Source organism: Haliaeetus leucocephalus, unplaced genomic scaffold, assembly GCF_000737465.1.
Source record: "Haliaeetus leucocephalus isolate CR32 unplaced genomic scaffold, Haliaeetus_leucocephalus-4.0 Scaffold92, whole genome shotgun sequence".
Classification (NCBI taxonomy): domain Eukaryota; kingdom Metazoa; phylum Chordata; class Aves; order Accipitriformes; family Accipitridae; genus Haliaeetus; species Haliaeetus leucocephalus.
The window spans coordinates 8,454,577-8,481,380 of NW_010972528.1; the positions used below are offsets into that span (position 1 = coordinate 8,454,577).

At 37.4% G+C, this 26,804-nt stretch overlaps 1 protein-coding gene across 3 annotated transcripts in view; it reads right to left on the bottom strand.

The window, feature by feature from the left end:
• LONP2 (lon peptidase 2, peroxisomal) overlaps positions 1 to 26,804 on the bottom strand; it is a 55,199-nt gene that overhangs the window by 3,704 nt on the left and 24,691 nt on the right. For all 3 annotated transcript variants that reach the window (XM_010585033.1, XM_010585032.1, XM_010585031.1), the window contains 6 exons: positions 26,529 to 26,659; positions 16,181 to 16,323; positions 8,480 to 8,687; positions 6,968 to 7,158; positions 4,706 to 5,123; positions 3,753 to 3,756 (listed from right to left, as the gene is read on the bottom strand). In XM_010585033.1, the coding sequence (XP_010583335.1) occupies positions 4,902 to 5,123; positions 6,968 to 7,158; positions 8,480 to 8,687; positions 16,181 to 16,323; positions 26,529 to 26,659 (895 nt within the window). In that variant the 3' untranslated portion in view covers positions 3,753 to 3,756; positions 4,706 to 4,901. The remainder of the gene's footprint in view (positions 1 to 3,752; positions 3,757 to 4,705; positions 5,124 to 6,967; positions 7,159 to 8,479; positions 8,688 to 16,180; positions 16,324 to 26,528; positions 26,660 to 26,804) is intronic.

Here is a 26,804-nt window from a genome sequence, read left to right on the forward strand (position 1 = left end):
CCCCCCCCCTTTGTAAGTCACTACATAGTATTGCTGCTGTTTGTGTATATTTTTTGTGTATTTGCTAATTTTTATTAACTTCTAGTTTTTCATTAAATAAATATGACTTTCTTTTCTGTAATTCAGGTTTTTCTCTTTTTTGTATCTTTTTAAAATTAATTACAGGTGTCATCTTTTGATATGCATAATTGCTATGGTAAAACTTATATTTCTGTATGTTTGGTAAATTTTGTCTCTTTCCAGTAGTCAATTCATTGGTGATAACTGTTCTTAATTGAGCTATTTTGTGAATGTACTGAACTCGAAAGGAGTACTTATGTTCAAAGATGTATCAGGAAAGAAAGCTCCTTTAAAAACAGGTCTTAGATGTTGTTGTACTTTGAGTTATCTTCTAACAAAAATGAACAGTTATTGAGAATTTTCCGAATTAAAAAAAAAAAATAAAAATTCACGTTTCAAATTTAGAGATGCTTAGAAACTTGATTGCATCCATGTATTTGTTGGTTTTGAAGTACAAAGAAGGTATTGTCTTACACAGTATTTGTAATGATAAAACCAGACCATTTGTTGTTTTTTTTTTTTAAAAAAAAGGCAGTCAGAATGAGATGTTTTCAGTCTTTTTATATTTGTCATTAAAAGAATACCTGGCAATTAAAAAAACCCCACCTTTTGCTTTTTGCTTTAGCTCAAAGTTTGACACATTGATACTCTTGCTTAGTGTCTTGTCTTTTGGTTGTTACTAAAGTAACTGTCTTGAACTGATGTTTGTATATTTTAGTGACATGATACACATGACAATGCAAATAATCTCTTACAGGTGTGATTCACCAGCCATAAAGGCTTTTGAAGGATATTGGGCTTTATGCAGACTGCCTGTATGTGAAAAATTTAACCACGAATGTATATGGTATTTGTGTTATAAAACATAGAGACAGAAAAAAGAGTAAGGTGAAAAGCTGTTTCATCTCAAGCTATTTGAAAGAAATCTTTGTCAAACCGAGTAGTAGTGGACATCTGTTTGGGGACATAGTCTGGCTATTAACTACTTTTGTAACACATTAAAATACAGTTTATTTACTGTGCACTGTCTTAACTTTCTTATCAGAAGTTGATCTGTTAAGACAACTCTTGTTCTTATTATTTTGGTGCATGATGAGGTAAGTAGTTCTACAGGTAAGGAACATAAAATCCATCAGGCTGGATTAATAAAATACTACAGAAATAGTTGGCTTCATGTAGTAAGTTTCACTCCTTAAACTTTGTTATTTAGGCTGTTCAAACTGTGCACAGATATCATTTAAAACATGTATTGGTACCTTGTGACAGTAGATAAAAGCTTCAAAAAATCCTGCAATCTAGCTTTTTTTCCCTTACCAATACACAACCAATTGTTTGCAGTCTTCTAAATTCAGTAATTATTCTCACCTAATTAAGCTTGTCTACATTTACCTCAGGTTTGTCTTCTGGTCTTTGACAGAAACTTGGCTAAATACTTCAGATATTTTTAGAGGAATACACTGACTGACCGTCTCACTTGCTCACTCGTGACTGGCTGGCTTGGACTGAAGTTTGCCTGCCAAGGTTATCTGATTTTCAGCTCTCCAGTTGTGCGAAGAAAATCTAGCTGAAAGCCTGTAAGAACCCTCTGCAGTCTGAGACTTAGGCTTAGGGAGTAACAAACAGGGCTGCATTAGCACATGCGTTGTGTAAGACTGTTCTCTGCTGCTGCTTGTACTTGGAATGGTTCAACTTGTGTTGTGTCCCCAAAAGAACTGTGAATCTTCAAACCTTGTGGCACTGAGCTGCAGTGATTTTGGTTAGGCTAGAATGGGCTGAAGATCACAACTGTACTTTTGAAGGGGACTTCAAAAATTGCATTTGTAGTGAGCTTTAGAAGTTAACCGGTATGGTCAGACAGGTTTTTTTTTCATGTTTTACAGATGACAAATGCTATAGCATAACTAATGTATGCTGACTTACTGTGATGTAAACTAGTATTACTCCATTTGGTGTGGGGAAAAAAAAAATCCACGTAAAACATCTGATGTTCATCATCAGATGGAATGATTAAACAGATAGATTGTACTTAGGTTCAGATCCTCAAAAGTATTAGAAGCCTCATTCCGTGGCTCTCCTCTAAGGAGTTTGAGGATCCGGTAAGTCAACTACACTCTAGACATCTGTACAGTTTACTACCTTATCTAAAATAAATGGTGTATTAAAGTCTGGCATTGTCTTAACATTAGCTATTTATTTTAGTACTATTTTACTTTGCTGTATTGGGAAAGAGTATTCAAATTTGTCTTTAACAGATGAAGTGAAATACAGTAGATCTCACATTTGTCTACTAGCACTACCGCCATTGTTTTTCATTGCCCTTTAAAAAAACCCAAGCCTTAAAAGGAAAATGTTTGCGAAATGTGGATGTTAATGTTTGGGTTCTGTTTTGACATATTTTGCTAGTTCTTATTCGCAGTAGTGCTTTAAAATTAAAGCAGGTGAACTGTTTTGTATTGCTGCCTATACTGTTGTATTATCCAGTATCTTTTCAAAGCTGCTATGATTAAAGCATGAATTGCACTAGTGGGATAGTTATTATCTGTAACAATTTATAGTGTGGCTAGAGGAAAGGAGCCATCACTGCTTTCTTTTTACCTTTGATAAGCTTTAGCTATCTTACGGTATATTCTGAGGGACACATGTTTAATATCAGGTCCATTTAACTGTCACTTGCAGAGCAGAGTAATCCCTAGTGTATTGAAATTACTTTAAAAGGTCTTTACTGTTCTGGCTTGCTGCTTGAACAGATTGTTATTCTTCTTGACAGTGTTCAGTGAAGGCAAAAGAAAAGGCACTAAAGTGTGTCTGTACTATCCGCTATAATGGGTAATGCTTAAGTTTTATTTAAGTAATCTCAACAAAGTAACATAACAAGTCAGCTCTGCAAGCAGGAACATGAACAGCTGTAAGTAAATGCCCATTAATAGCTTCAGAGTGGCATTAAAACCCTCACCTTTCAGATAAAGTCCAATGTGGACAAGACTTACAAATTGGAGTGCTGTGGCAGACAGAAAGTCATTGCTTAACTTTTCTTGGGAGCAACTCCCTGTTCTTCTGTAGTGAAATTGCTGTGGAAACTTTTTTTTTTACAGTACTCGCCCTCTTTATTTCTAAAAAAATGCAGTTTTTTCTACGTGTATAAACAGACTGCACTGGAATTCCATGCATGTCTGTTTTCTCACTAGTGCAAAAAGTAGTGCAGGATTGTTATTTGATCTGCATTAAGTTTGGTAAAGAATTTTTTTCCCCCTATTGGTTTTGATTAAAGGCAAAGCAGCACATTAGTTACTGTACCTTTCTGGTGTTTTACTGATTGTCTAGTTTCTTTGCACTTTTTGTGTTCAAGTATTTTGTAAGGCAGAAAGTATTCTGAGACTCTGTGTTTGTTGCTTCTTACACTTGGAACTTGGCTAGGGAATGACTAAGAGTAGAATTCTTAAGATAGTGGAAACAAAAGGCGGGTTTATTTTTATCATTTTATTAGATGAAGTCTTCTGTGAGAGTTGTAAAATCTTTTGTACATCAGATGCAAAAATACCCAGGGAATTTATTACTATCAGCACTATTATGTTCCAGGCAAATCAGCTTTCAATCTATGGCAATGAAAGCAAAACAAACTATTATGTTTGATTTATAGGCTGTTTCTATAATAGGCTTTTGTCACTGCTACAATTTGCATTTCATAAGCATACCTGAGTTTGTTTCAGAATTAATGAGCAAGAAGAGTGTAACATACCAGGTTTTCTCTTGTAGTCAACCCTACTATAAAACAGTGAAAGTCAAGGATCTTACATAAGTTTAAACTTCTATCTTCACTAACATTCAAGGGAAGATGAGTGACAAAGCTATCAACTGAGATGGGACACTGACAAGACTCTTAAACCTTGTTACTCACAGTATTGCAGCACCTAATGCAGTTTAATGCTCCAGCATTTTCTTGGCATGATTTAAATGGATTTAATTTTTATAGGCTAAACTCCGAACGTAGGCATCCAGAATCAAGTTGATTTATATCAGGTAAGAATGAAGGACACGTACTTTGTCCCTCCAAAATGTTACCAGGCTTTTTCATAAAGTCTTGGGGTTTGCTCCACCTACTTCTGGTGCTGTAAGTACAACTGCGTGTATGTGAACGTTAGTGCATTATCTCCCTTCCTACACAAGAATTGGTACATTTCAATTCTTCTGGAATTGCTTCCTGTATTTAGGTTTGAAAAATGATGTCTGCATTGACCTTGCTACAAACTAGAACTGAGTGCAGAAAGGACTGACTTACTTCATTTAGACCATATTGCTTCTATTCAAATCCCTTAAGCATATTTTTTAGATTTCAGAAACCTTGTTTTTCCTCTGATGCTACTGCTCCTTAGCATAGTGAATATTGCTTCCTAAATGAGTAAACCCTTGTGCTAAATCAGTTTGCTTTTTGGTAACAACCGCATCTATTAGACTCTCCTGCTGTGCTGCGTTTGCTGCAATTTGTGTTCTCTGAATATAGCTCACAGAATTGCATATTCTTCCCTGTTTGTGGGTGTGTCCTCTTAAAAGATGTAATCAGCTGCTGACATTTATAGACATATATGCCAGATAAGCTAAGGAATTCTCAACAGCTCCAGCTTTCTTATGCTTGAATCTATCAGGAAATTGATAGTAGAAAGCAGCAAATGCCTCTAAAATGTGGTTTCAGGTTGTTAACTGCAGAAGTAGTATTTTTATTTTGATTGCATTTACACCCCCATTTAAACAATCAGGTTTAGCTCATAGTTATACTTGATACATATATAGCTGATTGGTATTGATCTCTATTAAATTTGATACAGAAGTAATCTCAGCCTGTCTGCTTAAAGTTTACTATTCAGACGCTCAACTCTGGGCTTAACTGCAAATCCTCCATCAAAAGCTGCATTAAGAACTTCATCTAGACAGCTTGCCATAACAAAAGTCAAATCTTGCCGTACATTCACTGCAATTTCTTCAAGATCTTTTTCATTTCTTCGAGGAATGATAATTCTCTTCAGTCCAGCTCGGTGTGCTGCTAGGACTTTGTCTTTAATTCCCCCAACCTAATAAGGAGAAGAAATATATCTAAAAAATCCATGACACTAATCTAATAAAGTAATTATTCTAACAAATCACATCAGGAGTTAAATTTTAATGAAAGGATCTCCCCCCCCCAATCATTTAGGAAAGCAATTAAAAATGCAACAGTAGTTTTAGCTCATTATATGTTTAATGAGCTACAGTACCCTTTCTATAACAGTTAATAGCAAGAGGGAAAAAAAAAATCAAAAAATTAAAAATTAATCTAGGAATGCAGGTACAAGAATATCAATAGTGGAAAAGTCATTACGTTTCAGGATTTATTTTGTTCTTAAGAAAAATGGCCTTAACTCAATTTTTTCATATGGCATGCTAAAATCCTGCACCTATATTAGCACAGAAGATTTTCAAGATAAAGGCTATTGGGCTTAGGCGGGAAATAGTCTTAAGTAACTTATTGTGTGGCATTGCATCCTTGAGTTATACAACAGAAAACGCACAGAAAAGCAAACGCATGCTCCAAAACTGCAACGATGCCTTTGTGCTAGAAAAACAGGCACCACTTCAATAAGACACCTGTTTGAGTTAGTTTGTAATGAGCTGTAAAGAGGGGTTTTAAACTAGTTTTTCTTTTAGACAGAGCTGTAGCTTCTTCCCCTTGAACTCTTTTCTAATCCTACTTAAAGACCATCTTCTAGAAGAAACTTGTAATTTTACGATGCTTTAGAGGAAAGGAAAGCCTTGTGTTACAGCACAAAGGGCAAAACTGAGGCTGCTATAAAACAAGGTAGTAGTGAACCGTAAATCCTCATGGTGATCACTCTAGTCTGGGCAATGCTACATACTTACTTACCCCAGTGCTTGCTTTCAGGCAGCAGATGCAGTTAATGGCATGCTCCTATGATTTAAGTTACTAATAATAGTAAGATTCCAGACAACATTCAGAAAGAAGGTAAACCTGGTTTAGTATTTACAGATACCTAATTTTTGCACCCACCTTAAAACAGTAGGCAAAATCTGGTCACTGGTGCAATAAAGGCAATTTATTTGGGAAGCTAAGCGAACTTGCACCAGATCAGAGTTAATGCAGAGTTTATTTTTCACTAGAGCCTTGTACAACAGGCAATCTTGTCTAAGTATCACCAGAATGCTGTTTCAGAGATCATTCCAGTCTGCTACCTGGCCATGTTATCTCTCGTTTACTGCATGGAACAAAGTACTGTTTTCTAGCTTCATCCTTCCTTTATCCATCAGTTGGTATGAGATGGTAACTCCCATAGCTGCTTAATCACTTATGCCAGGCTCCATTTGATACTTAAAACTAAAACTGTATCTGTTTGAATACTTCCCTTTGCCCTCATGCTTTGAAAAAGCTTTATGGCAACACCATTCAGCTAACTATATACAAGGAACAAAATTTAAGAATCTAAAGTACATGCAGAGAGATGGTTTCAAGAGTAACCTATATGCAATTACTGTAAGAACTTTAAGAAACAACTTTTCAAAGAAAGTGGAGGTACTTCTGCAGGAATAGTTTGAGGAAGCATGTTTAGATTGCAATACATATTTTGGAACCATCTTGAATTTTAAGATTTCTAGGTTTCCTTTCTAACTAGTCATTTTAATGTGCTTTCCCTGAAAACAGTGTCAAGGCTAGCTTTAACATAAAATGCAAAGCAGACAGATGAGTGGTAAAGTACTACAGCAGGCTGGCTTCCATCAGCTTACAGCTGCACCAGAAGAGACTGGATTGCTGCTAAGGAATGATCCAGCAAGACTTTGCTTTTGTAAATGGCTATAAGCAGATTTTATATCCAGAATAGGGAGAATGAATACAACTTAGCTTTTTTTCTCAAATGATGCTTACTGGAAGAACAAGGCCTCTTAGTGTAATTTCTCCTGTCATGGCTACATCTGAACACACCAGCCGCCCACTGAAGAGTGAAGCAAGGCAGGTTACTATGGTAACACCAGCAGATGGTCCATCTTTTGTGACAGCTCCAGCTGGGAAGTGCAGATGGATGTCAGTGTTGTCAAGGAGATCAAAACTTCCAGAAGCTTAAGGAAAAAAAGAATGGTTTGAATGTGAAAAATCTAAACCCATTTTGTTCCTGGTCTTTATTCTAAAAGCCCACCAGAGAACTAAAAGTCTTAACACTATTTTTAACAGTAGGCTGAAAAAACAACACTATATTGCAGAGGCCCTAGAAAACAAACAAAAAGAAAACCCAGCAAGCCTTCCTACATCCAGATGCCTAGACAAAACCATAACAAGTTAACCAATGAGCTCAGCTTTCACAGGTGTTGGGAAATTCAGAGTAGGGACTAATGTAGAAACCAAGGAATTCCTACATAGAATTTTCAGGGATTTTTATGTCATAAACCATAAATGTCAATTGGCAAAGAACACAAAATCAGCACTCCACAGAAACCCAGCATTAGCCAATATTGTAAAGTAAATCTCTCATTTACATCGTTTCACCTTACTTAACCTGTAGGACATAAGAGTGTAAACTAGAGAGGTAGACGTGTATACAGTCAATGCCAGCAGCATTTCATATTTAACCTATCTGAACTTCCATAAATAATGACAGATACTGACTGGACAATTATATGACTATTCAGCAGATGATCAAACTAGAAAGCACATTTCTGGAACTCTTGGGACGTTCAAACAAAAAACCAAAAGAGTTAAAAGTTTCCTGGCTAGAAGTCCTATTGCACTGCAGTTCAACAGCAGCCATACAAACGCAACTAATGCTCACAATATTAAAACTTAAGACTACGAAAACCTACTTTTAACAGAAACTGTGTCTTTGTTTTAGAGGAAGACTACAGACTTGTGTATCTATATCTATGTCATAATAGTACTGCTGGAAAGCTTGAATGTAAAAATGAGTAAGAGGCAGTGTCTGCCACAAGTAAGGAGAAGCATCTTCAGAGGCTGTCCACAGCCTTCCAGGTTATTGCAAGGAGGGACCGGCCAGAGTGGGAGAATCCACAGTGACAACTCATGTTCTGCCTAGACCCACCTGTTTCCCAGGCCACTAACACCTCAGCTTGACAGGAATCAGGAAAAGAAGTACAAAACGGAACTCTAGAGCTGATTTCATCTTCAGTGTAGCACTGACTGCTGGAAAACCCTTTCTCTGTTAAGGCAACACTTAATACATTTCCACAACGAATACGAGTTAACTTCACTATTACTCAGCAATGTTACAATCTGCTGAATTACTGAAAAATACCACATTTTGGGACGTTTAATTTCCATGCAATATTAATGCTTCCTTTATGGGCATCCCTGCAATAAGAGGCCAATGGATGCATATAATCTCTACAATGCAATAGAGCTAGACATTGTCATTTTTTCCCAACTTACCATTGGTTAGCTGGTATCTCTTTGCATTGCTGCGCAACCAGCTAATTGCAAGATGCGCCGACTCCTTCATAACATCTCCGAGTTGACCAGTCAAAGTAAGCTGACCTTCTCCATCCATGCGACTAGCTTCTACAAACATGATCTCTCCCCCTAAGGGAGTCCAAGCCAAGCCTATGGCTACTCCTGGCTGACTTAAGCGTTCAGACACCTGAAGGAAAACAACACAGGAAACAGTTTAGGAAACACGTGTAACAAAACTATTGCAAAACCAGTTTGATAGTTGCCTTCAAAACAACTGTACCCATTAAAACACAAAAGTTAAGCCCAAGTGTCTGATCCTTTTTTTTTTTTAATGCAGCAGTAATTCTGCCTTATGTGTAAACATTAATTACAGAATAGGAGCTGTATGTGGCTGCTTAGCTTAGGGCAATGGCAAACATCTGGTTTTATATCATTCTTGAAACCTTCCACATCCCCAGAAGTTCAATGAGAATCTTTCTCTTCAAAGGACAAGTATTTAGTCTATCCTGACTGAATGCTTATATGACTTAAGCCATCTGCTAGAGGTATATTTGCCGTGACTCTGTTACTGATATGAAAAAGCCAGTTTTGCTCCCGAATGTTACCTAAAAGCCTTTTTAAAGGTGGCTGCATTGCCTGAGCTACTGTCAAGACAACACACTGATTTTGTTCATTGCAAATGTTTATGAATAATTTTGAAAAATGAAAACATGAGCCTGATAGCAGGCTAGATATGAAAGAGGATGGGAAATCTGACTACCTCCCATTAGTAATTGCAAGTAGTTAAGTAAGCTCTACTCCACACAAGAGTATGACCTACTTACTTATCTAAAAGTCCGCCTATGCCCAGTTACTGATGAGAGTAACGGAGGTCTCTCAATCCTGTCTCCTGTGTTAAGAGAAGGGAGGCAGGATACTTCCCATGAAAGTTCCAAGTTTTGATTTTTTTTCCCCTTTGTCTGAGAGATTCTTTTAGAATATACAGAAAGTCCTTTTGTTTTCCTGAGCTTCAAGGAGGTGAAGAAACCCTGATGAAAGTTCATACAGGTATTCAGCATATTCTGAACTACTAAGTTGTGTATTTATTACAAGGCAGAAAAGAAACTGGATGAATTTTTACTGTGTCGGGCAGTGACTAGAGCAAAAGACAAATACTCCTTTGTAAAATAAAGCAATAGGCCCATTTTAAAATAATTTTGCTTCTTACTGAAATGCAGAATTGAAAGCTAATTTGATTCCTTCTTGAAAGGGATGAAATCTTCATTAAATTGTTTAGAGGATTTAAAGAAATGTTTCATTTATTGGACAGAAATCAAGTCAAAGGAGCCTCACAACAGAACCATAGTAAAAGAATTCCAATTCTGAAATCTGCATTTGTACTTATATTAAAATTCTGCACTGCACAACTCACCATAATCTTAATGCTTTCATTTTGCTTCCTTTGAAGAGTTAGCAGAGAAGTAAACTAATCAGACTTTGAACAGACACTGGAAAGGCAAAGCTCGGTATACACAAAGTTGACTTGCTTTTAACCATCAGCCCAGCTGCAAGATCAGAGAAATCTGTAAAGACTCCTTTACAGCCATGTACCTTAGGTCCGGAGGCAGAAATACTTGTATGGCCCTGCTGTGAGCTGGCTGTATTAGAAATACTTTGATTTGCGAGCTCCAAAGACAGTAAGTCATTACATATCCTAGTCCCTTAGTAAAATGCCTCTCTGTTAGCCCACTAGAAATGCTGCTGCAACTCCCCAAGTAGTACACGGGCCTGAAGTTTTGTAAGTGAAACAGCAGCAGTAAATTACCTAAGTAGAACAATATAGCTTTCCATAAGATTATCAGAACAAGAACTCTCTAAATAGGAGCCAAATGTTAACATTTCAGTATTGGGCCGAAATCTATCCCCATCATAAAAATAGAATCAAAATCAAGACCATAAAATTCTTAATGCTCAGTTTCTCTTTCCTGTTTTGCAAATAGAAAACAGCTTCCTTTATGCAATAAGAGTGAACAACTATTCACTCTACAGCTGGTACCTCTGGTTACTGGCCAAGAGATGCACATTTTAAAAAAAAAAAAAAAAAGCTCATTCACAAACACACAAGTTGTGCTACTTGTAGCTGTAGACAACTCAGATGCATGAGCAAGTTGTTCCTGTCATCTAACAGAATTGGTGAAGCAATAAAGAAAAAGCATTTCAAGTCCTAGAAAGTGAAATTAAACGTACATGCTTCTTGTAACAAGTTCTGATTTTGTATTATATGCTTTGCTAAATGCTATACTGAACTGTCAAGCGCTGTCTTCTAAGTTTGATGACTAAAATTTGAAATGTGACCCTCACTCAGGATCACTGTTTCTTGGTTTGAGGGAAATTAGCACACCGCAGAGCCACGGTGCAAGTAGTGCCAACTCTGACTATAGCAAAGCTATGCTGACCCAGGAGCTCCTGGCACAAACAAGACTCCAGCTGTCAAGAGGGACAAGCAGCAGAGGCCAGTGGGACTTGGTGTTACACTCCTGGATCTAGCTGACAACCAGGTAAGTTAGTAACTATACTTATCTCACACTAAAGCAAAGGAAGCCACACATCCACTCTCCTTGGTTCTCTTGTGGCTCTCAGTTATCTACATATTTTGAACGACATCATGCCATTTGCTTTTATTAGCATAATTTAGCTAGAATGGCCATCTCTTTTTCTAGCATTGAAGAAAATTGTACATAATAGAGTCCTTCATTCTTACGGTCTCAAAATACCTCATCTTATCAAGCATTTTCATCCATTCCCTGTATCTTAATAGTTACAGTGACTTAGCTTAGTAATTGCTTAGTAACTCAGATTAACAAAATCAATTCATCCTGGTTGCACTGAAAACCAACAACATTGAAGCATTCTCCTTGACAGTTGAGACAATCGTGTATTTTGGCAACCTGTCATGGTTTCAAACGTATCAGGTATAATGAACAAAAGTAACTGTCCATACATTCTCCCATCCAAAAGTAGCCATCAACAAGGTTTGTTGGTTTGGGGGTTTTTCTTTTCCTTTTTTTTTTTTGACTGGATGTTAGCACCGGCTCTAACTGTGTATCAGTTCAAAACAGTTTATAGAATTAATTCCACTGTTTGAGAGCTCAGGGGCAGAAAATAGTGAACATGACTAAAGATCAAAACCCAAAAGGTTCTAATCACTCATCATTTCTCTCACCTCAGTACAAACTCCTTCATCTACCCTCAGACTAGGTAGGTACCTCTTCCTACTTTCACAAGTAAGTTGAGATCTTGTAAGAGAAACTAGGTGTGTAGTAAGTGTTAATCACCTTTCAAACATCATTCTTTGCACTAACTGGTAGACTCAGAGGCCAGCACCTTCTCTTGCTGTACTGCTAGAGACTGTACTACCTCTACTGCAACCTCCTCACCTGAATATTAACTGATGCATGTTGACAGGCATACGTATAGAAAACACCCTGACAGCTTTGATAACTGTCTTCAGAAAAGACCCTTGAAAATCCCTAAAAACACACACGCACAAAACCCCATACAACCATACAATACTTACAGGAAAGTATGTTATATTACATTAAACATACCTATGAAGTGTTAGAGTGAGCTCCACAAGACTCAATCACTCCTGGCACCTCTGAATAATTTCTTCTCACAAAAAGTCAGAGGAATTTAAGTTAGAAAAAAAATCCTTACTTATACTTTTTAAACAACTTCAATCAAAAATGACCATTAGAGTCAGCTGATGACTGGTCATGTCTGTCAGATGACAGAAGAAGAGGTCACTGACCTACATGAACAGTTGTGGTTTTGAAAATTTTTGTAGATGAGACCACCCCAGCTACAATTTAGCTGTAATCTGAGTAGATGAACATATTGTCAGATACATTTTAGCTGCCTGGACACTGCAAAATTAAAGTCTTAACATTTAGCTCAGTCAGTTATTTTAAAATATTTAAGGTTATTCTAAGATAAAGGAAAAGAGACATCATCCACAAGTCTGCAGTTTTGGAGTTACTTTATAATTCAGTGTAATTGACAAAAAGCTATTAAGTCACTGATTCATAATGGGAAGATGAGAACCAGTCCTAAATTACTTGCTGGCCTTTAGCATCTTTGTCATCCTTCCATAGGTTCTCCCAACCTGACTGTACAAACCTTTTTTCTAGTCCACTCTCCTGATTCATTCCCTAGCAAACTACTGCAGGCAAAATATGTAACAGCAGCTTCCCTTAAAGGGAGGAGGATTTCCCAGAAATATCACCACAAGACTGATATTTCTTAGATAAAAATGCCTATCTAAATCGGTGTTTTGTACAGGTTTTACTTCTAAAAAATAACCTAATTTGTTTCTTAATTAGAATTGTGTACGTCCCATGAAATAGAGCTATTCTTTTACGGCATCTGCACTTTCATTTCCTAGAATAGGTAATTTCACTGACCTGGAGCTTCTGTCACTTTAACTTCACTCACATTATGAGGATACAGACTAATTCTGATGGGCCTTCCTGTGGTGCCAATAATGTTTTGTTAACTGAGCAGAATTAAGTGTTGAAAGAAAGAAAGAAAGAAAGAAAAAAAAGTGCTAAAATCCAAGTCAAATGAGAAATACTTCATTATAAACACTCTGGATATGTTATAAACCCTTTCCCCCAAAAGCATGCTGTGCTGAAACATTTCATTAAATCTTTTACATTTTAAACTACTGTTAAGATTATTCTTCCAAAGCCTTACTATGTGATTTATTCCAGCATTTGTTCTGTAGGGTGACACGTAAGATTATTTATTTGTGATAAATGAATTAATCCTACAAGTATAAGCTGAGTATTCTGTCATGCCTTTCTGCTGGGAGACCTCTGCAGAAAATACACAAGCAATGCACTGAAAAGGTAAAAGATGAATCATTTCTTTTAAAGGTATTCCCTGAAGGATAACAGATCAATTAAGTCATGTCATGTTTTCTGTTCTATTTGCTCAGTCTCATCCAAGTACTGACATGCTGGCTGCCTCCACTGTATCTTTATTTCAACTAAATATAAATGGCAAAATGCAGGTCAAAGATAAAGCTTTAAAGGCTAGATATATAGAGAGACACACACTGCAGACTACAAAACCAGAAAAAACACCAGTAGCCAATCTGAAACACCCGTCATTGAGACAGGAGCTATACTCTTCATTTGAAAGAATCTTGGGGGCACTTGAGAAAATTCAAAGGAATAATGGGTTAGTTGGCAAAACTCATTAAAACAGGAGTTATGTGGCTATCCGAGCAATTTACATTGAAAAAATCATAAAGTGTGTATTGAAAAATATTTACTCATTAATAAATACAGCAAACAGTACATGAAAATAAATCCTGAGCTGCTCAGGGAATTGATGCTGTATGGATTCATCTCTAGGTCTATTTATGCACTACTTAATTTGTCTGCTAAATAAGGAAACATTTAAAAAACCTTTGATACACAAGTCAAAAGCTTCAGTCAGTCTTATTTCAGCTTATACAGGCCAGCAGATCCATGACATGCTTATATGCATATCCATAGCAATTGCTCATGTGAAAAAAAACCCCAAGCCAGCACTCATGTATTTGTATATTTGGAATTAAGAACCACACTTCAGAAATTTTACTTGCACTACTTACTCCTATAGAAAAAGGACAAAATAGCAGAAATTATTTGAAACACAGCCATACTACCAAATTTAAATGAAAAATCAACTTCAGAAAAAGTTCAAAACTAGGCAGAACATCTAAGGAAAGTCACATATTAGCACATTTCTTGGCCTACAATCTGATTTTTAAAAAGTGTGATAAGTTCATATTTGTTAGAATTAATTCTACTCTTGACTGACTACTAGGAGTAGAGTTGCAAGTGACCAGAACTTTTGTACAAATTTACAAAATTCAATTTATTTTTTAGCACCTTTATGAAACTAATAAACATCACTTGTAGAAATCAGCGTACTGGCTTGAATATTAAGTTCAATTTACTACAATGGCTTCATGTGCATCTGCTATTTAAGCACTAAAAAGCCAAATGATCCTGCAGCGCTTTAGCTCCAAAGACCAGATGTCTGAAGTGTATAACATACTTCAAAATGAAAGTTCAGATAGAACATTATTTCTCTGAAAAATACCCACATGCTATTTTTCAGTAATTGTTTCTAAAAGTCAGGTAGTGAGAAAAGACTAGTAGCAGACTAGACTCCACAGCAGTATCACAAATAGTCTGATGGCTACAGTCATTCCAAATCAAGCTAAAGTATATCCACACTACCTTCTTAATTAAAATGGCCTTGAACTGTCTTGTGTGATTTTATTATTGGGTATAGCGGCTTCTGAGGGATGAAAAGAAAAAATGTAAGCTGCTTACAATAAAGTCATTTGCCTAAAGAGCAACCTCTTCTAATTTCTGAAAGTAAAAAGAAATAAAATCAGAACACAAATGACCAATGTGAAAAAACCTCAGCCAAAAGAGCCATAGTGTACTGGTCTATTGATCACTTGACCTTCCTTGCCTCCCATTCCCCTCAACTTCCACTGTTACCATCATCATCCTCTAACACAATCAATAGTGCTGTCTTCTTTCAACTTGTATCCTCATTTCTGTCTCTTCATTAAGAATCTCTTCCATGATAAAATCTTCATATCCAAATACATCAGTTCAGGTCTAAAAACTGACTCATTCCTTAACAATCATTCATTTTCTCCCGCTTCCCTTGCATATCTTGTCCCCTTTTTGTCCTCCAAATCCCACTGGAGTCTGGTTCTCTCATCTAGGAGAGAAGAACTATCACAGGGAAGTTCTTAGAAGTTTGAATTTAGTCTCTTCTGGAAGTTTTCTCTTAACTTCTATTTTCTCCATAACTTACTGGTTTACTGATCTTTTCTCCAGGATAAAGATAGAAAAACTTAGCGTTCCATCAGCAACTGGTTTCCTGTCATAGCGTTATATATACTACTTACACTCGGGTCAGTTCACCTGGACCTGAAGTAAAGCAGAGAATAACTGCAATGTAAATAGTGAAAAGAGAATCCCAAACTAACAAACTACTTCAATTGATGGCATTTTCATAGAATGCAGCAAAATACAGATGGGGGAAAGAAAAAATTCTGGAATATGCCTACTTGAGGAACAGAGCTGGTACTAGGAAGCTGGAGGTGCATGACTGATGATAAAACATTTTTAATAGCTAAGATTCACATTAATCTAAAGAATGTCTGAGAGCTTCTGGTGCAAACTGAAGTCGTTTTAATACCCAAAAATGCTGACTGGCTTTAAGGAGGTATGTGGGACAGTCCTTAACACAGCTGCCTCAGAGACAGGATTCCTGGGTTCTACTTTTGGCTTCTTTCCCAAGGCCATCAAACATCCCCCAAACAAAAGCAAAGTTGTTATGAACTGAAAAAACACCACCACATTCTTAAGCACTGCTGTAGGCATCTCTGCTAACAGAAAGTCATGCCATTATGTTATTTATGTACCCTGAATTAAAACAAAATAAAACAAAAACTTCGTTAGATGAAAAAAACACTTGGTGGAACACAATGAAACACAGTTCTGTTACTAATGCATTTTTCAAAAAGTTAATATTGTATAAACTCAGTCAATAGCAATAAAATAGACAACTAGTCAAACCAGACAGAAACAGCAGTCAAGCAGAAACAAATGAGGATGTTACCTCCATTTCATACATGGGTGGCCCCAGGATATCTTTTAAAGCATGGAAATCAATTAAAATCGGCATTTCAGGTGGCAGAGCCAGGTCAGCTGTGTCACTGATGGATTCTGTTTTCGCGTCTTCTGTGACATGCTCTTTGCAATCTAAGAGAAGAAAGTCTAATTTAGGATTTGTAGCAGTCTTTCTTGACACAGGAATGCCATGAGAGAGAAGAAGAGTCTCATGACAGACAAAAATATTCAAAGAAATGCTCAGAAAGTTAAGGAAAGTGTGCTTAAACCATCTTTCACAAAAATCTTGTAAAAATAAAGATAATATGGCATCAAATTTAATTATTAAGCCTAAACATGTTCTAACTGTTCAGCAAAGATAATATTAAATCTAGAGCACTGACAGAGATGCAACTCACTTAAATGCATTTTAAACTAGGTCACATAGGAAAACACATTAAGTTCATTTAGGACTTTGCACTTTTCATCTGATTTGTGCATAAACCCAGTATTTGTAGGAGATGATCGTGTTTAATGTAGTGTAATATAGAGCCGAATGTGGAAATACTGAAAGTTCAGTAACTACTGTTCTTTTTACATACGTTTACAACTGTGCTCTCTGTGGTCTCTTTCTGCAAGGATTTAAATGCTTAACTTCTGACACTAATAATTAAGTTCTGTCAAATAAAGTAGGAACATTTTGGCCAGATTTACATACATTGCTTTGCCACATGGCTGCATTACTTATAGCTAGCCTACATTACATTCAATAACATCTCATTTCACAGCATCCAACAAGGACGGTGTAAATTACTGCTCTGTAACTCTGCCTTCCTCTCCACAGCCCAATCCTCACACACATAACCTCAACACCAGCTGACCAGGTGCAGAAGCTGTTACGTGTAGATCATATGGAAACCAGCTCCACTGGAAGCTTAACTCATCCAGCCCTGGTGTGCCATCTCCTTCCAGGCTGTCAGATGGAACCACTACCCCAACATACCACAGCTCACCTTTATTGCAGCCTATGCAGCACGTACTCTGACATTACACTTTTTACTTTGATTTTTGTCCCTTACAACTATTATGGCTTTACTCAATCATAGAATGGTTTGGGCTGGAAGGGACCTTTAAACTAGTGCAACCTGCCCACCATAGGCAGGGACATCTTTCACTAGATCAGGTTGCTTAACTCACAAAATTGACGTCCCTCGTTGTTCAACAGCCAGTTCAGAACACAGCATATACAGTCCTTGCTTAGTGGAAAAACCTCAATTTCAGTATAACAACTTCACCTATGGCTTTTGTCTTGAAATATACACAGGGCTCTCCTCTTTCCTTTGTTGGATGAGATATTTCTAAGAGGTCTTGACCAATAACCACTAGCAGCAAAAAATTTCTTGAAGAGCAAATTATTAGGCAGTTTCAGAAATACCTACAGGTGTGATGTACTCTTCAGAAAGGGCCATAAAACCCAATTAGCCTGGCACTTTTGAATGTAATATACTCAAGCATCATCAGGAAGGGACGACATAATTAAAGCAATAGTTATGGATTCAAAAGTGTGCTCTTTCCTTCCTCCATTTATAGTATGACTGTATTTCTTACCTATACAATTGTTTCCTTAGCAGAATTTCCTTAAAATTTGCTTTCTCTACAAATGTTTTTTCTATACAAAAGTGAACTGTAATGGGGACCATATAAATATCAAAGCCCCAAAACTGTTTTAAACCAGACTACACAGCCGGTCGTTTGCATGAATAAGCTCAACTTCATTTGTACTGGGCCTACAATGCACATTTACTTAAGCGACTGTATACAGAAGGAGAATATAAGCAGGGAGTCATTTCCCCACAGAATTTGATCCAGATGCGAAAGGCTCATTACTATTTTCTCAAGAGCCCTAAGCAATATTTTAGTGAAACATATATCAGAGAAATGAAAAATACTTGAACAATCCAGATATTTCTAAGATTCTGTGGCAGTTTTATGGCAGTGCCTCCCTGCCCTGAGGCTGCCATTAAGAAAAGCATTGTACACATACATATAGTGAAGATATTTCTTCCCACCCCAAAACCACAAGCCTAAGATACACTTAAAGCAATAGTCTATATTACACAGGAATGTATACTGAGCTTCAAGACTTCTGCACCATATTTTGGGAAATTACACGCTGTTGCTTCCTTTCTTTCAAATCTTTTTTACTTTCAACAAAGAAAGTGTCTTCCTTTGCATATTAATGCATGCACAATAATTGAAGATGCCGGAATTTAAACAATCATAGGAAAACACAAATCACTGATCTAATCTATTTAATATAACATTAAGAGGTGTTCTGTGCTGCAAAAGTAATTCTCAGAACGGATGAAGAGAGAATGTCTCCTTTCACAAGATACAAACTATCCTTTTATTAATCCTGATATATAAAGGCCTTTTTACAGTTAATTTTTTTGCAGTGCAATTAATACTAATGCCTTCATACAGTATCAAGGAAAACATTCTACGTCACTATTATTATAATAACACCAACTCAGCTTTCATTCAGGATTCAAATCTAATAGTTATTATCCAACAGCCACTAATCTTTCCATTGTACAACTCATTGCTCTATACATAAATCCCATTCCTTTACTGTAAACACTGCCTTAGTCAGATGGCCCTCCTGTTGTTCCAGCATGTTTCTATATTGTTGTTGAACTACTATTTCTGTACATAATAAATTCAAATGCATAAATACTAGGAGGTCTAGGAAACATAACCTGCATGCTATTCTTGCAACTCAGACTGCAATTTCAACACTACAGATCTTCAAAACCTGAGTAATTTGATATGACAATTCATATTTTAAAAGAAAACTGAGTTTAGAAACAACTGGTTTTCTTCTATACCAAGATTTTACTACCCAACAAAATTTTCCATTTCTGCTTGCTCTTATTTCACCTAGTTCTGTGTATACAGCTGAAGGAGACAGACTTCTTGTAAACAAATCAGTAGGTAATTTTTGAGGCCACCTGCCCTATTAAAAGAATCAGAAACTCTTTCTTTGAGTTTATATAATCTAATTAGTAGACCCCATTTTATAATCTGTAACTATAACAAACTCCAGACTTTTTCTAAAAATATTAACCTAAATTCTGACATTATCTAATTTTCTATAAAAGCATACAGTGATGTTCCAAAAATATAATTACAAACACTAACTTTTTCTTTGAAGGAAAAAACATCATCTTTCACCACCGTTATGGAAGTGCTGACTATGAAGAATCTAGAAAGATGCAAGTAATTAAGATTTCCATTAATGATGACAAATAAATGTTCCCTACCTATCCCGCATGAATAGCCATAAACCATAGTACAAGTTAAATGACACATTTATCTAAAACAAGACAGTTAAATTCAAGTTTCCAGAAGCAGAACTTTTGGTTAGGACAACAGCTTAGTCATCTTTCATTCTAAGGTGGAGAAATAAGCTAAAAATTCAAAAAGTGCCCTTAACAGAGCTCGACGCTGCACTGGAGGAACCACCTGCTGATCTACTATTACATTACTGCTTAAACAAAAGCAGCATGGTACTGAGTTGTTTTAACATGTAAAATTGGAAAACCTAAGAAAAAAAAAAACCCACCCAAAAAAACCCCAAACCAACAAACACCCCTCCCCCAAAACAACAACCAAAAAAATGCAAAAAACAATCAACCAACCAAAAAAAGATTATGTTTGTAAAATTTTCAGAGCAGAATCTGCAGCTACTCAGCAAAGATCACGACAATGTTCCTCAAGAATCTGCCTTTGCAAGCTCCCGAAGCAAAATCTTCCATGTAAATACTAGGATTTGCAAGAAAATGGACTCCTAAGAAGACATACTGACAATGAACTACTATATATAATTCAGGATTTAATCTAAAAAGGAATTCCATGGCACAAAGATTTAAGAATTTAAGACTGCTACTTTCCTCTAGAGTTATAATGGAAATGAGCAAATAGAAGAACCTAAAACTTCCTCAACACGTAGCAATTCTCAGCTCGTCATAAAACATATTTAAATTAAGCACTAGTAATATGTAAGTCTGTATTGGTTTTGTGTGGCAAGGGTTACAGGGGTGGCTTCTGTAAGAAGCTGCTGGAAGCTTCCCCTGTGTTCGAGAGAGCCCATACCAGCCGGCTCTAAGATGGACCCGCCGCCAGCCAAGGCCGAGCCAATCAGTGATAGTGGTAACGCCCCTCTGATAACATTTTTAAGAAGGAAAAAAAGGTTGGGACAAAGAGAAACAGCTGCCGGAGAGAGGAGAGAGAACATGTAAGATAAACAACTCTGCAGACACCAAGGTCAGTGAGGAAGGAGGGGGAGGAGGTGCTCCAGGTGCCAGAACAGAGATTCCCCTGCAGCCCGTGGTGAAGACCCTGGTGAGGCAGGCTGTCGCCCTGCAGTCCATGGAGGTCCACAGTGGAGCAGATCTCCACGTGCAGCCCGGGGAGGACCCCACGCCGGAGCAGGTGGGTTCCCGAAGGAGGCTGTGACCCCGTGGGGACCCCACGCTGGAGCAGGCTCCTGGCAGGACCTGCGGATCTGTGGAGAGAGGAGCCCACGGAGCAGGTTTTCTGGCAGGACTTGTGACCCCGTGGGGGACCCACGCTGGAGCAGTGTGCTCCTGAAGGACTGCACGCCGTGGAAAGGACCCATGCTGGAGCAGTTCCTGAAGAACTGCAGCCCGTGGGAAGGGCCCACGTTGGAGAAGTTCGTGGAGGACCGTCTCCCGTGGGTGGGACCCCACGCTGGAGCAGGGGAAGAGTGTGATGAGCCCTCCCCCTGAGGAGGATGAAGCTGCAGAAAATAATGTGTGATGACCGTAAACCTCATCCCCATCCCCCTGTGCCACTGGGGGGGGTTGGTAGCGAAATACGGGAGTGAAGTTGTGCCCGGGAAGAAGGGAGGGGTGGAGGGAAGGTGTTCTGAGATTTGGGTTTATTTCTCATTACCTTACTCTGGTTGATTTGTAATAAATTGAGTTAATTTTCCCCAAACTGAGTCAGTTTTGCCCGTGACGGTAATTGGTGAATGATCTCTCCTGTCCTTATCTCGACCCACGAGCTCTTTGTTATATTTTTCTCTCCCCTGCCCAGCTGAGGAGGGGGGAGTGATAGAACGGCTTTGGTGGGCACCTGGCATTCAGCCAGAGTTAACCCATCACAAAGTCTTAAACACAAAGATTTCTAGCCATACTTACTGGCCAAGATAGAAGAATATAATAGAAACCTAAAGTTTTTAAACAGCTTTTAACATAACATATTCTGATTTGCTGAATTGCTATGAAGAGATATAAGAGACTATCAGCATGAAAGAAAAGGTTTCAAGTTTGTGGGCAATTAAAGGGAAAACAGCATGTTCTTTTTTCTCAGCTGATTTACTAGCAGATGCTTTAGCACATGACAGACCGACCCAGAATTCTTTTAGTCCCTCCAAACTAATAAACTCCACAAAACTACCTTTAGGTAGGAAAGGATGGGATTGCCCTTGTTGACAATGGTCCACATTCAAAGCCAGGCATGACATGAAACTATGCCTTAAAAGCAATTTTCCATTGTCCAACTTAACTCTTATGCACTACATACTTGGGAAGCATTACTTCTAAAAGATTTTCTTTTGGAAAGGAACTCCCTCCTGGGACCCCAATCCTACTAACAGTTACTTGTATACTTAAATTTAATGCTATGTGCATTCTTCCCCACAGGATCAGAAAATTTATCTCAAAATAATTACATTCCATCAGTCCTGATCTAGAATAACAACGTGAATAACGACTTGAACCACTTGAATTTGAGGTTTTCATGCAGGAATATTTAGATAAATTAACATGGTAAAAAAATAGTTTGTATATAAACCCAACTTTTCATAACATTTATGCCTTTTTGGCCTAAACCAGAAGACATTCCAAGCAATTTTTAGAAAGAACCACATATTACAGTCTGCAGAGCTGGTAAGTATACTAATGCTGGCACAGCTGAGCTCAAACTTGAGTGCCTACAGTCATACCATTGTGGGATTTACGACGATCAGACTTCATAAACTCATTTCCCAGTGCTATGGGAGATCCTGTGCTGCTGGAGGTGCCGAGTTTTGGCTAGAATGCAGAACAGGTCACTTTCTGCAAAAGCAGTGATGTTAGCCCAGCTATATTAAGGCCCTTATACACACTAAAAAACAAACAAAATCCCCCACAGTCATGCATAATAATGTTTTGTGAATAAAATGCATTATGCCCAAGTTGAGGGAGGAAGAATCAAGACTACATGTTTCAGTTCACATTGACCACTTCAGTCAAACTTGCATTTAAACTCAAAACCAAGTGTTGTTTCATTCACAAGGAGTAGAATAAACTGTATTGTATTCCTGGGTTATGGAAATATTTCAAAGCCTTGGTTTCAACATAGATAGACCCCTCATTTAATCACTTTTAGTTATTAAATATTACCTGTCCTAAATCTCCTTTCAAGTCTGAATCAGACAGATCATTTTTCACTCTGGGTTTCAACTGTTGTATCATGATATGATGCCTTAGTGCACAGTTGCTGCATTGTATTCTCAAGGCAGTTGCACTAAAATAGGAAGGAGAGTTTCACATATTTTCGTGACTCCTAGAATTTCTTCTAGTGTCAAAGACTAGATGAGTGTCACATAAATCTTAGATACTGTTTCAGTAAAATATCAGATAGTGTTACTGTACACAAGGATGACTCCCTGGAGAGGTCTGAAAAATGAGTCCATTTGCTTTTGCTGAAGTTCACTGTACAAATTCAATGACTGACGCAAACTAACACTCCTCCACGTGCCAACTTCAGCTTAAAGCTCAGAAGTCAAAGGATTGAGGAAGGCAATACAAATCTGCCAGTGTATTTCAGTCATGTATTTTTGGAAAGTGCTAAATATGGCTTGACAGCATATCTCCTAGCACCAGTTCTGCTATGGCAGGTATCCTCCATTCTTACAGCCTATCAAACAGTGTCAAAAGCCTGATATTTACAAAGCCTTTAAAACAGATGCTCCACTTTGATTTAATAATCTGATTTAATCAGTATAATGAAGGAAATTTTGTGGTTCTACCACTTAATGTCTTTCAACTTTTTTTACAAACCCACAAGCCAGAATGCTCTCAGCTGAGTAAACACAATAGGCACCACATTACTATTTTGATATGCTACGAATCATACACAAATTATGCTTTAGCAAGTTAGAATCTACAAGTCAAGCCTGTAGCTTGCTCTGACATTGACAGCTCATGACATATGAACGCACTAACTGTAGTCTCAATCCCACATCAGTAACTGACAAATGTGTAAAGCAAAAATGACTTATAGGTCTCTTTATACAGATGAAAAAAAAAAATAATCAAGAAATAATTCTAAATGAAACTATTAAGAGACAATAACTTGATTAACTATTCTTCCAGACTCATTCATTATATGAAATAAAAATTCATTACCACTATGCACAACTGCACAAATGTCCACTAATCAACAGGAAAAAAAGTTCCAAAGAAATAAATTTAGGCTACAAATCCCATTATTTGCACCAACTTGCAAGTATTTGGGGTCTTTCTGAATTTTCTTTTAAATACTTGGTTGTTTTCAACAGACTGAAGGAAAACTAAACAAAAATATTTTTTAAAAGTGTCCTACTCTCATACACTCCCAACAAGTGACATATTCTGCTAAAAATACAGCAGGGTATAAGCATGATTAGTACAAAGTAAAACACATTTTGCAGACTGCACCATTCTATACATGTCTTTGTAATACCAAAGTTTAACTACAGAGCCACCTGTCCCTCGGACTCCCTTTTGTTAATACAGCTTTTTCTTATGGACAGTTTCAATTCCAGAAGTACAAAGGCAACTCTTCACAGCTCATTTGTCCTGGGCTTACTCCAAATTGTGTGTCAACCAAAAAAGCTAGCTTTTGCCCTCTTTTGAAGCACTTAACTTGCTGTTTTCACTTAGCTTTGGTAAGTTGCAAGTCCAGTACTAATTTTAACAGTGTATAATTTTAACAGTGTAAATACCTAAGTTGCAAGTACAGTGCTAATTTTAACATTGTAAATACCTCTCTCCACTGGATGGAGATACCTAATACAGTTCCTTTTTGTTCTTTGCTTTAACAGTAAAATGTTTCTTCTTATAGTATCAGGAGTTGTGCTCTGAACCTACTTTTGTTTATTTTATCACAAGGCTTGAAGAGCAGAATGACACTTTTTTTTATTCAGCAATCACATTAGACCTTTTAAGCGCATTTTGGACACATCTACTCTTCAGTGCAAAGAAATACTGTAAAAGATGCTAGTAACCCTGGCCACCACAGCCCAAAGGTTCAGTGTTCTGGTTCAAGAGCAAGTTCAGGTATCACAGGAGTATCGACAAACTCAGTGTTGACTTCAGCAAAATCCAGCACAGAGGAGAGAAGGGAGACAATATGCACATAATATAAATGGAAAGCATTAATAAATATGTCTTAAAAGCTCTTCCTTTTAATGTAGATGGGACAATTTAAACTGCACAGTCATTTATGCATGCACAGCCACTGCTACTGTGAGAGTTCACTCTCATTAAGCCAAACATTCAGAGGAAATTGAGCTGAATACACTTAAACAGTAGACCAAATTCAATCTTCTGATATTACAGTTTCAACAGACATCATGATGATCTTAGAAAACTCAACAAGGTAAAAGAAGATTCAGAAGGGAAATACTGAGTTAGGGAAAAAAGGCAAGGTAAAGCTGAAAGACTGTCAAAAAACAGATTTCCAGAGACAAATTACAAAAGGTTTTACTATGGGTAAAACTCTTCTTCATATACTCTTCTAATTGATACCACTGTTAGTACAAATATTGGTTATATTTCCTTCCCCAGGATTTACTCTCTGAAAGGGGGGGGGGCACCACTCAGACTTGTAAGCTGCCTTGTTTTAAAAGAACAGATAAGAAGTCTCTTTATTTGTCCTCCTCTAAATCAGTCCAGAACTATTCTAGCTGTACAGATGTTAAAGGTTTTTTCCACATCAGCTTAGTTGTGGAATCTTTCACATCAAACCCACAGGGGTCTGTTTAGTATTTTAAGTTTGTGAGTATTCTGGAGCAAAAGTAAGCAGCCATTCTGCAGTTTCTGCTTTCTGGTGTCCTCTGGCCACAGTTCTCTGACGGACTGGCAGTATTTCTTGTCAGAAAATGTCAGCTGGACTCACAGCAGTCTTTAAAAACCAAACAAACAAAACACACAACACCCTACTTGCTAGATTGTATTGAGACTAAGGACTATGCACATTTTAGAAGTTCAACTTCAGGTTCAGATTCTGTCCTTTCATGTTTTTCATCTACCTTGAACTGCAGGCTCCTGCAGACATCTAGTGCTGCAATGAGCACTCTGAAGCCTTCAACAGAAAACTGCTGTGTACAGTGATATCCTCCATCAGCAACTGGCTGGAATAAAAGCACAATTGTCTATGCTTTGCATGGTATGTTTCACCAAACACAGTATGGATGTTCATTTTTATTAAAGAGAACATTAATTTGGGGATGAAAAAGGGAGCAGTCACCAGTTGCATGTTGCACATGAACTGGATTATGGGCCTGACTTCTTCCTTCTCCGCCTTGTATCTCAAGACTACAAAGAGGTCTACCTTTACTGGTGAAGGATTTACCTGAGTATTTTTGCTATTTGAGAATGTTATGTTTAGTTTCATTCAGTCTGTTGGATGACTGGGAATGATAAATCACTATTGTCTGTACATATGGGAAACAAGAACAGACTTACTGAAGTTGACAAGTTACCAAAGCTTCAAGAGACTTAGAATAAGTGCAGTCTTAACAGGCACATAAAAAGAGCCCCTAAACCTTTCTAATTTCAAAGCTCTTCAAGCAGACATTTATTTTAGAGTACAACAAAATAACCGGATTGAGTTCTGAACTGGCAGAGCATGCACAGCACAGTTAAAGAACCCCTTTAAATACAATAACTAAAACCATGCTTAGTCTTTTACTGAAGAAAAAAAAAAGTTTAATCTTTGCATTAAAAAAGCCTAGGAAGACATAAAAACATACACAAATCATAACTGCATCCCTAAGATATGAAACAGATCCATTGTACTTCTGAATTACCAACTTGTCAGGCTGAAACTACTCTACTTACGTCCCCAGCCACAATTCAGCATGACTTGAATCATGCATAATTAAGAATGTCACTCTATTTGCAAAGCTTTTAAAAACAGAGCCCTTAAAGAAGCATAAAAAAGGAGAAAAGGTTGATAAATCAGCTTCCTAGTGACTACGTTAGAAGTTTCCCTTTTAATAAAACACGCAAAAGATAACACACCTTCTTCATCCACTTCAGCACGATCTGGCTTTGTTTCTTTGTGCTGTCCTTCTGCCACTTTCACTGCCACTGCTCTGCAAATAGCTCCCAGCTTCCGATCCAGAGAGCGGACTCCTGCCTCTCTAGTGTATCTAGTATAGAGACAATTGTTTTATTGGTGGATGTTCTGTGTAAGACAGATTTCTTTTGAATGCAAACACACTTTATTTTTAAAAATACATCCAAATAAAATGAGATGTGAAATGCAGTGAGACCTTGGGCTACTCTAATAAACAG